The sequence below is a fragment of the Diadema antillarum genome, unplaced genomic scaffold, assembly GCF_040938485.1.
Source record: "Diadema antillarum isolate AM-2024a unplaced genomic scaffold, OU_Dant_1.0 seq00000386_RagTag, whole genome shotgun sequence".
NCBI classification, from domain to species: domain Eukaryota; kingdom Metazoa; phylum Echinodermata; class Echinoidea; order Diadematoida; family Diadematidae; genus Diadema; species Diadema antillarum.
The window spans coordinates 3,190,244-3,202,791 of NW_027271384.1; the positions used below are offsets into that span (position 1 = coordinate 3,190,244).

The 12,548-nt window shown below is 36.1% G+C and overlaps 1 protein-coding gene across 1 annotated transcript in view; it reads right to left on the reverse strand.

Moving 5' to 3' along the window:
- The window catches only part of LOC139731848 (ATP-binding cassette subfamily G member 4-like), a 122,887-nt gene that overhangs the window by 4,418 nt on the left and 105,921 nt on the right, over window positions 1–12,548 (reverse strand). The window contains exons 6-11 of the mRNA XM_071642722.1: window positions 10,783–10,928; window positions 9,786–9,909; window positions 8,873–8,987; window positions 3,278–3,540; window positions 2,489–2,596; window positions 1,363–1,531 (exon numbers count right to left, since the gene is read on the reverse strand). Coding sequence (XP_071498823.1) covers window positions 1,363–1,531; window positions 2,489–2,596; window positions 3,278–3,540; window positions 8,873–8,987; window positions 9,786–9,909; window positions 10,783–10,928 — 925 coding nt within the window. The remainder of the gene's footprint in view (window positions 1–1,362; window positions 1,532–2,488; window positions 2,597–3,277; window positions 3,541–8,872; window positions 8,988–9,785; window positions 9,910–10,782; window positions 10,929–12,548) is intronic.

A 12,548-nucleotide genomic window follows, 5' to 3' on the forward strand; every position in this document is an offset into this window, starting at 1 on the left:
TTTGTACAAATTTCTGGACGGAATTGAATTTTGTTTTACATGCTTTATCATTAACCCTAATCAGGCTGGGGGGGGGGGCGGAATCCGCCCCCCCTCGACGTTTCGCGCAATATCTTCGCAACGCGATAAGCTCCCGCCGCGATGTTTCATGACTTTTTTCTTTCAAGTATCGCGCAACTTTTGAGACCCAAATTGTTGCACCCGCGCGTACCGTTTTGACGCGACACCCGTTCTAAAAAAATCTGTCAACCCCAAAATTGCTCCAAAACGTGATTTTGTGTACAAATCCAATGCAAATTGTGTTTTTTCAATTAATTCACATAAAAATTCATATCTTCACTTAGAATGGCCGAAATTAATTTATTTTAGCATAATAATGCTTCGAAAAATGTCTGTGACAAATTTTGGCCAAAAAACAAACAAAAACAAAAGGTCAAAAAACAATGAAATACATAAGAAATTCAAAAAACAATAAAATACATAAGAAATTAATTTCGATACAGATTTTTTTTTATCCTATGTCTCAGAAGAATGATACAAGAAACATTTTTAAAAAGAAATTAGCTTAATTGGAGCATTAATAAGTGATTTAGAGCCCAAAACTGATTTTATGCATAAATTACAATAATTAATTAATATAAAATATAAGAAAAAATTTTCGGAGAAAGCAACCATACATTTTGATAGAATACGTCGCGGGTGTTGCGTGTGCCAATTTTCGGCGCGATCGCGCGTTCCATAGGCGAGATCTGAAGGGGGGGCGGAATCCGCCCCCCCCCCCCCCCCCCCCCGATATAGCATAGCCAAAAAAGCCCAGCCTGATTAGGGTTAAGTGAAATTTCATTTCATTTAATAAATAAATAAGCAAAATATGGCCAACATTATGAAAACGTTAAAATTGAATCTTCAGATTGCTCAACACGATGGCAGCGTCGAACATTGATCATCAAAGGCACAAGTGCACCTGTGGCATTCTATTGTACATCAATACAAATCTGACAACTGTTTGAATAATTGAAGGGGTCGGTGCAATATAGTGCTAACCCACACAATGGTCATTTTGAGATAATCGCTGTTGAATGTTTGGAAAGTCCATACATTGTACATTAATAAAACATGAATGCATGCATTTTTTACCATCTTATTGGTTGAATTCAAATATGATATTTTCATGGAGTTTAGAGTGAAGGATAAGGATCATGAAAATGCATGTAACTCAATTTTGACAAAAGAGTGGGTTAGCACTATTTATTGCACCGACCCCTTCAATTACAGCCAGTTGGAACTCCGCGTATAAAACCTCCTTGATAGGCTGTACTGTCATTGGCTGAGTTTTGAGGATAACAAAGTAGACAGACTTACATGATAATACTGTAGGCATCATGGCTGAAAACATGAGGAACAGCATAGAGAGGAAGAGGAAGCCAGCATTGTTGAAGGCCTTCCCAGCGTCGTCGCCGATGTCGAGGTACAGGAGACCGATGAGGACTCCGATCACCACATGAGATGAGAATCGAGTGTGTGTCAAGGTCTGCAGGGGGGACAACCATGGGCGACCATCATGTTTTTTTTTTCTTTCTTTTGTGGTGCTATCATAATCTGATTACAATTGATACCAAATTTCATGAATAAAACGTAACCATTATCATAATGACATTTCAAGCACCTAATCTGGTTCCAGTGCAGTTACACCTAAAGCAGGGGCTCAAATATGGGTACAGCCCTAAAAGATAATGAGCATGTATAGAAAGAACTCATGTTGCAGCTGAGCCTGGTTCACTAATCCAAGCATAGTGCTGTGTTACAGGCAAACAAACTGATAGTAGCAATACAGGGGGGTGTTTCATCAACGTTTGTCAGCGCCGACAACTGTTGCCGCTGACCAATTTCAGCAAAATTCTTGGTTTTGATTGGCTGAAATGCTCTGGTCACTGACTGTTAACGTATGAACGTATGGTGATTCAAGTTGTCAGCACCGACAAACGTTGATGAAACACCCCCCAGATCTTACAACTGTCAATGTGACCGACCTAATAATTTCTAGCATAAAACAAACAAAAAACAAAACAAACAAACAATGTTTCGCGCAATGCACATAAATCAGCAAACTTGGAAAAGGGAGAACAAGAGTACAACAAATCCATTCCAAATGACGAGGCAATTGGGATAGAAGCTCAGCATGACTCTTTGCTGCAGCTCTGGTCATAATGAAAATCACTATGAGTCCTTGTTTCTTAAGTACAAGTGGGAGAATATCATTCTATCTCTTCAGAAGGTCACTGGAAGCTTTCAGCTGCAGAAAGAATCATCACGGTATACCTGTTAATACCCTGTGAGCATATACTCTTGAACTATTAAATGCGAAGGGCACTTTGTCACTTCATGGCAATGTGAACACAGGTCTGTCATGCCTATGGCACACAGTGCTCCTTGTTTTCATGCACAATGGTGTTACAGAATAAGCAAGTACAGGGACGTTCACCCTCACCGGATCTCTGGAGATCGTTATTAGCGTTCTCTTAAAGAGGACCCAGAACTGCATGAAGATGTCCGTCCCAAATGTGGTGGTCAGGAAATCTGGTAACTTGTTCTCCGTCTGATAGACAGCAGAGGTAGAAACAAGAAGTTACAATTGAAAAAAAAAGAAACAAACAAAATAAGTGAAAGAGCAATTCAACACACAGAACATATTGATAATTATACCACATGCCTACCTGTAATATTATAATAGTGGCCATATAGTTTGGTGTCTGCTGAAACACTTTTTTTTTTTCCATGAAAGGTCCCCAAAAATTACCCCGTTGAGGAGAAGTCCAAAGTATACTCGAGCAGGTGTATATGGGAAATGTGTGTCGTAGTAAAATCGGCCTCTCCTCAACGGGTTAAGCCACTCTCAAAATGCATGGAGTATTATTCTTAGCAGTAAGCAACTTCAGCATTTTTAAATTGTAAATCATGTGATCTGGTGCATACTGAATGTAACACCTTGGCTAATACTTCTGATAAACAATTAGATTAAACCCATATGTGACTTTTTAAATTTTCCTTTTTTCAAATAATAAAAACGAATTCCAGAAAAGTTCAAAAACAAATCATATCCATCGTACTACATCACTTTGAATATTGAATTGAATTGAATTGAATTGAACTGAATTGAATTGAATTGAATTGATTTTCCATTTCCATGACAACATGAACAAAAGACATGATACATAACATTGACACACAAGTAAAAATACAACTTACATAAACGGTAGCATAGATAGAGTATACTTACTGCGATAGTCTTTGTACTAAACCCGTTGGATGACTTGAAAACAACAGTAGCAATCCCGTTGCTGGCATGGGAGGCCACAGGGGAGTGCCCGTTGCCCACCGCTTGACCCATCTCACCCCGGTGGGGCCCCTGTGGGTCACCCTGGGCCTGGGATATCGATGACTGGCTGGTGTTGCTGCTGAAGGATTCGCAGTGTCCATCCTCGACTGCCTTGACCAGCTGTGTGGCCGCTGCCCCGTACTCCCCGGACGCCAGCTCTATAACTGTACGTAGGAGGCAGAATGAGAGATGACCACTGAGATCAGAAGTAAGACAAATGATTCATACTGAAATTCATCCTGAAATTCATACTGACATTCATACTGACATTCATACTGACATTCATACTGAAATTCATCCTGAAATTCATACTGACATTCATACTGACATTCATACTGAAATTCATCCTGAAATTCATACTGACATTCATACTGACATTCATACTGAAATTCATCCTGAAATTAATCCTGACATTCATACTGACATTCATACTGACATTCATACTGACATTCAAACTGACATTCATCCTGAAATTCATACTGACATTCATACTGACATTCATACTGACATTCATCCTGAAATTCATACTGACATTCATACTGACATTCATACTGACATTCATACTGACATTCATACTGACATTCATACTGAAATTCATACTGACATTCATACTGACATTCATACTGACATTCATACTGACATTCATACTGACATTCATACTGAAATTCATACTAACATTCATACTGACATTCATACTGACATTCATACTGACATTCATACTGAAATTCATACTGACATTCATACTGAAATTCATACTGACATTCATAGTGACATTCATCCTGAAATTCATACTGACATTCATACTGACATTCATACTGAAATTCATCCTGAAATTCATACTGACATTCATACTGACATTCATACTGACATTCATACTGACATTCATACTGAAATTCATACTGAAATTCATACTGACATTCATACTGAAATTCATACTGAAATTCATACTGACATTCATACTGACATTCATACTGAAATTCATACTGAAATTCATACTGACATTCATACTGACATTCATACTGAAATTCATACTGAAATTCATACTGACATTCATACTGACATTCATACTGACATTCATACTGACATTCATACTGACATTCATACTGAAATTCATACTGACATTCATAGTGACATTCATACTGAAATTCATCCTGAAATTCATACTGACATTCATACTGAAATTCATACTGACATTCATACTGACATTCATACTGAAATTCATACTGACATTCATACTGAAATTCATACTGAAATTCATACTGACATTCATACTGACATTCATACTGAAATTCATACTGAAATTCATACTGACATTCATACTGACATTCATACTGAAATTCATACTGAAATTCATACTGACATTCATACTGACATTCATACTGACATTCATACTGACATTCATACTGACATTCATACTGAAATTCATACTGACATTCATAGTGACATTCATACTGAAATTCATCCTGAAATTCATACTGACATTCATACTGACATTCATACCGAAATTCATCCTGAAATTCATACTGACATTCATACTGACATTCATACTGACATTCATACTGACATTCATAGTGACATTCATACTGACATTCATAATGACATTCATACTGACATTCATACTGACATTCATACTGACATTCATACTGAAATTCATACTGACATTCATACTGACATTCATACTGAAATTCATACTGAAATTCATCCTGAAATTCATACTGACATTCATACTGAAATTCATCCTGAAATTCATACTGACATTCATAGTGACATTCATACTGAAATTCATCCTGAAATTCATACTGACATTCATAGTGACATTCATACTGAAATTCATACTGAAATTCATACTGACATTCATATTGAAATTCATACTGACATTCATACTGAAATTCATACTGAAATTCATACTGAAATTCATACTGAAATTCATACTGAAATTCATACTGACATTCATACTGACATTCATACTGAAATTCATACTGAAATTCATACTGACATTCATACTGACATTCATACTGACATTCATACTGACATTCATACTGAAATTCATACTGAAATTCATACTGACATTCATACTGACATTCATACTGAAATTCATACTGACATTCATACTGAAATTCATACTGACATTCATAGTGACATTCATACTGAAATTCATCCTGAAATTCATACTGACATTCATACTGACATTCATACTGAAATTCATCCTGAAATTCATACTGACATTCATACTGACATTCATACTGAAATTCATCCTGAAATTAATCCTGACATTCATACTGACATTCATACTGACATTCATACTGACATTCAAACTGACATTCATCCTGAAATTCATACTGACATTCATACTGACATTCATACTGACATTCATCCTGAAATTCATACTGACATTCATACTGACATTTATACTGACATTCATACTGACATTCATACTGACATTCATACTGAAATTCATACTGACATTCATACTGACATTCATACTGACATTCATACTGACATTCATACTGACATTCATACTGAAATTCATACTAACATTCATACTGACATTCATACTGACATTCATACTGACATTCATACTGAAATTCATACTGACATTCATACTGAAATTCATACTGACATTCATAGTGACATTCATCCTGAAATTCATACTGACATTCATACTGACATTCATACTGAAATTCATCCTGAAATTCATACTGACATTCATACTGACATTCATACTGACATTCATACTGACATTCATACTGAAATTCATACTGAAATTCATACTGACATTCATACTGAAATTCATACTGAAATTCATACTGACATTCATACTGACATTCATACTGAAATTCATACTGAAATTCATACTGACATTCATACTGACATTCATACTGAAATTCATACTGAAATTCATACTGACATTCATACTGACATTCATACTGACATTCATACTGACATTCATACTGACATTCATACTGAAATTCATACTGACATTCATAGTGACATTCATACTGAAATTCATCCTGAAATTCATACTGACATTCATACTGAAATTCATACTGACATTCATACTGACATTCATACTGAAATTCATACTGACATTCATACTGAAATTCATACTGAAATTCATACTGACATTCATACTGACATTCATACTGAAATTCATACTGAAATTCATACTGACATTCATACTGACATTCATACTGAAATTCATACTGAAATTCATACTGACATTCATACTGACATTCATACTGACATTCATACTGACATTCATACTGACATTCATACTGAAATTCATACTGACATTCATAGTGATATTCATACTGAAATTCATCCTGAAATTCATACTGACATTCATACTGACATTCATACCGAAATTCATCCTGAAATTCATACTGACATTCATACTGACATTCATACTGACATTCATAGTGACATTCATACTGACATTCATAATGACATTCATACTGACATTCATACTGACATTCATACTGACATTCATACTGAAATTCATACTGACATTCATACTGAAATTCATCCTGAAATTCATACTGAAATTCATCCTGAAATTCATACTGACATTCATACTGAAATTCATCCTGAAATTCATACTGACATTCATAGTGACATTCATACTGAAATTCATCCTGAAATTCATACTGACATTCATAGTGACATTCATACTGAAATTCATACTGACATTCATACTGACATTCATACTGAAATTCATACTGAAATTCATACTGAAATTCATACTGAAATTCATACTGAAATTCATACTGAAATTCATACTGAAATTCATACTGACATTCATACTGAAATTCATACTGAAATTCATACTGACATTCATACTGACATTCATACTGACATTCATACTGAAATTCATACTGAAATTCATACTGACATTCATACTGACATTCATACTGAAATTCATACTGACATTCATACTGAAATTCATACTGACATTCATAGTGACATTCATACTGACATTCATACTGACATTCATACTGAAATTCATACTGACATTCATCCTGAAATTCATACTGACATTCATACTGACATTCATACTGAAATTCATACTGAAATTCATACTGAAATTCATACTGACATTCATACTGACATTCATACTGACATTCATACTGACATTCATACTGAAATTCATACTGACATTCATACTGAAATTCATACTGACATTCATACTGACATTCATACTGAAATTCATACTGAAATTCATACTGAAATTCATACTGACATTCATACTGACATTCATACTGAAATTCATACAGACATTCATACTGAAATTCATACTGACATTCATAGTGACATTCATACTGACATTCATACTGACATTCATACTGAAATTCATACTGACATTCATCCTGAAATTCATACTGACATTCATACTGACATTCATACTGACATTCATACTGAAATTCATACTGAAATTCATACTGACATTCATACTGACATTCATACTGACATTCATACTGACATTCATACTGACATTCATACTGAAATTCATACTGACATTCATACTGACATTCATACTGACATTCATACTGACATTCATACTGACATTCATACTGACATTCATACTGAAATTCATCCTGAAATTCATACTGAAATTCATACTTACATTCATACTGAATACACTATACAATCAACCTTGCCTATTTTGAATCTATGGGTTGAAGAAATAGATTCGACTTCGAGAAAATTTGACTTTTGAGGGATTAAACTCAATAGAATACAAAGAGAAGAGGATATGAAAAGATTTTGACTTAGACGATTATTTGACTTACGCGAGGTTGACTTAGACAAGATTGACTGACCTTTTAACAAAGAAATTTGTCATATGCCCAGAAGAATGACATAGACGCACCCAATTCAAGAAAGGTGTGCCCAGAAGAACTATGCGAACCAAGGAGGGCACGTGCTATACTTACGGGCCTCACCACTGTTCATGCTGTTCTTCCGGGCACAAAACAAATTCTTTTCACACAGTGGTACATAATGTTGGTCAATGACCTCATGGATTCTGCAATCTTTAGAGTGGCAAGCTTCAAAGGTGAGCCTCCACAATATTGCAGTGTCTTTCCACTTCTTGTATGATATGCCACTGCAACAAATGTCACTGTATGGTGCAAAAATCTGATGTCTTAACATTCCATAATTTTCCCTATTTCAGGTTTAGGTTATTGTAAAATGCCTCTATCATTAAATTTTTGTTTTTCCCTGCTATTTTTCAAATTTAATTTGGTCATGATGTGGAATATTGTACTTGAAGGACACCAAGACCTAAATATAAGGAATGTGGGTTGATGGAAAGCAGCAGTCACGTCACTAAAAGTTCGTAACTTTGAATAGATCGTCCAATTTTGTTCTAACTTTCTCTGATGTGTTGTACTAATATTGCTGCTTTCACTCAATCCACATTTGTATTTGGGCTTTGATTTCCTTTAAATGGAAGCACTTGAGACCTTTTGTGTCTGACCATCAGTTTCTTACCATAATCTGCTGGGTTGTGGTAGGGAGGACATATGTGACCTTTGCTCTTCAAATAGGGCACTAGGTTGTGGACAGTCCCTCTGTAAAGACAGTGACCTTCTGCCAGAATATACAGCTGGAAATACAAAACAAAAATAACATGAGATGATATATGCAAATCTGTTTACAGATTGTGAGGGCTGTATTGTGTTGTATTGTATTTCTCTAACTCATGGTTACTAGTATTTAATAAGAATATTTTGGTCCTGGCATATACCTTTGCTCAATCATTGATTTCACATGCCATGACAGAAAAACAAAATCAGGGTATTAAAAACATTTCATTCCTACTTACTGAATAAGTACAAAAGTCCCAAAACTTAGAGCATTAAAATGCCCATTCATTCTACTTTCCCCCACTTTAACTCTGTGAAGTCTAGCTCCAAGTACGCTCAGGCAGGTGTCAAGGGCAAATATGTGCAATAGTGAAAATCAGCTGGTGGTCCTCAACAGCATAAATTTCAGCTGCTCCCAGACAAGCCTGCTAGTGAGATCTGCAGAACCCTACAAATCGTCAGAAGTTTATACCGCCATTCCACAGAGGTGTTTTTCTCGTCGGTCACCCATTGTATGTAAAGTTTGTTGATCCTTCCACCAATCAAAGTACATCGGATCGCAGTCTGATGAATCTGACTGGATTGGTTGACTATCAGGTGAGTGTCAGACATGTCGCGCATGATCCTCATCGAACGATCTTCCCTCATTGGATCACCACCCGATATGTGTCACACGGACCTGATAGTCGACCTTCATCGGACTGCGATCCGATATGCTTTGGTTGATGGCTGGAAGCAATAAACTTTGCTTCCCATGAGTGAGCGACGAAAGAAAATCTCTATGGAATGGAGGTATTAGCCATGATGTGGGGACAAACCTTGTCAAACATCTCAAAGAGTTTGGCGCTGGGCTGGTGGATGGTGCAGATCACCGTTCGGCCGCCGTGGGCCAGACTCTTGAGAAGTGAAACGCACTGGAGACTGGACAGACTGTCAAGACCACTGAGTGAAACAATAAAACAAAATAAACAAATCCACAATTACAAACAAGATATTCACATTTGGATAGCCAATGCTTCTTGCTGTACTCTGGTGAATTGTATTTAAGTTGATACTACACAATATTTCGCCTTCATTGCCACAAAATTGGTGTGTGTGTGTGTGTGTGTGTGCGTGCCTTATTCTTTTTACTTCAATTAGACATTTCTGACGTTATGCACCATACATCTGAAAGTTGGATTGAACATTTGCATCATGCGTTACCAATATGTTGCTTGATTCAATCCTGCAGAGAATTGATAGCACATTATCATCTGAGTGTCAAAAGGGCATTGCTACAGTACAAAGTTGAAGTTGGAACATATCCCTAAGGGTGTGTCCTCAATCCTGTGTGTCCTTTTTTCTCCCTTTTTTCCTCTCTTTTTTCCTCTTTTTTTTTTCTTTCCTTTTCTCTCTTTCTCCTCTTCCCAATCATTTTGATGTCAATTGACATCAGTTCGTTTATTGTGTTTTATATTGATGTTTTGTGTATTTTCTGAGGGTCCAATATCGTACAAGCTTTGCTTCTTAGTGGGACCCTCCACTTCCATCCTCATCCTTAGTTGACTTGCATTATACGCTTTATGTATTTAACAAAGATGTAATCGCATCTACTTTTCATTTTCATAATTTTCTTATGTACCTTTTCAAATTTTGTTCTGTATCACAAATATCCCGTGTATATGCAAATGTACACAATTTCTTTGTTCATTTTGATGGAGGTGAAAATAAAGTTGAAAGTTGAAAGTTGAATCCCCATTCCACCCTTCCCACCATCCCCACTTTCCACTTCCCTTCAAGCCCATGAACAAACCAAGAACTCCCTTCCAAGCTCACCTGGTGGGCTCATCAAAGAACATGACAGGAGGGTTGTTGACCAGTTCCTGGGCTATGGCCAGCCGTTTGGTCTGACCACCGGAGAGCTGCGACGTTCTTGTTTTGGCACACTCCATCAGGCCCAGCAGACTCATGATTTCTTCAATCTGCAGTCAGTGGAGATAACAGGAAATCAAAATTTGAGGTATTGCCACAATATCATTCATACAAAATGATGTTTTGTATCATATTCAATGATTTGCCCTTTCCTTTATTGTTTAACAGCTGAATTGATTATGTACATTGTATCACCTGGTGTTCTGTATTTCCTTTTATTGATAGAATGTAGAATAACTGAATTGAATTGAACTAAATGGAACAGAACAATACAGACATTTTAGAATAGGTATAGATGGTAACAGAGGGCAAACACACTTGGCAGACACAGGGACAGCCAGACAGACAGACAGACAGACAAACAGACAGAAAGTGTTACTGTTTGAGATAGTTTTGAAGATAAAGAGCCACAGTCTGAAACAAATTGATAAGTCATTTTCAAGGTGGAGTCCAAGTTTGGTACATTTCTTGCCAGTGTTCAATGATATATCTGATCAGTTAATCTTATAATGCAAGTATTTTAATCACTATAATTGGACAGGCCAAATTCAAAGCTTTCCTTTGAAACTTATCCAGAGCATGTAGGAAATATATTATCGAGGGATGAATACACAAATAATACACAGGTGAGAGTGCGTTAGTGGAGATGCAGCGCACTCGAAGGTACCGTATTTACAATTGTGAAACATGCACTACAATGTAAATACCTGAGAGTGAGCTGCATCTCCACTAACGTCACAAACTTAAACCTGTGTATTATTTGATTTATAAAATGGGTCCAGACTAGAATGCACAGTAATGAGATTCATCACTTTGATGAAGTTTGGGAAAATGATACCTTTTTAGTTACAAGTATATTCACACAAAAATATATGGTGTTTAGAACATATTGTGTAAGAATGAAATGCAACTTGCACATGTATGCCAATTTCTGGTTCTTCTCTATATACTGACATTGTATTGCACCATGTCAATATTGTCAATGCTCCATTATAAATGTTGAGATGTTGTTGTATTTAATCTTAATTGCAGTTCAGCTCAAATCAACTGGCATAAAGAGCAAATCAGATCCAATACAAAGAAATATCCAAAGAAAGATCCAAATCCAAAGAAAAATCCAAATGCTAAAAATTGACTAGGTTCACATATTTCACTTAAAATCTCACAAAATCTTGGGGTGCCACTTTTTTTTTTGTGATGCACGGTCACATATATCCAGTAAACATCACAAAGTGTGTGTGTGTGTGTGTGGGGGGGGGGGGGATATACAGTATGTCCTCCCAAAAATTACAATCGGATTTTCGCATTGATAACTCCCGATATGATTAAACTGTCTACATGCTACTTCAGGGTCTTAAAAAAATAACATCTTGGCTCTATTTTGCAGAAAACCCCATTCAATTTGTTTAAGCTGTCACAGAGAAATTTAGATTGTTGTAAAGCATGTCATGAGTCTGATTCTTCCAAATTTAGCACTCCGATGCTCTTGGAACTGCATATGTGTGAAAACAATAGCCAGAACTTGGAGGGAAGAGATTCCTGACATGCTCTACAAAATTCCTCATTTCTCTTTGGTCACTGATACAGAAGCAAATCGGATGGGGTTTTTTGGTAAGATGTGGGCAATGAGTTATAGTTTCATATCCTGAAATTGTATTTTAATGATGATT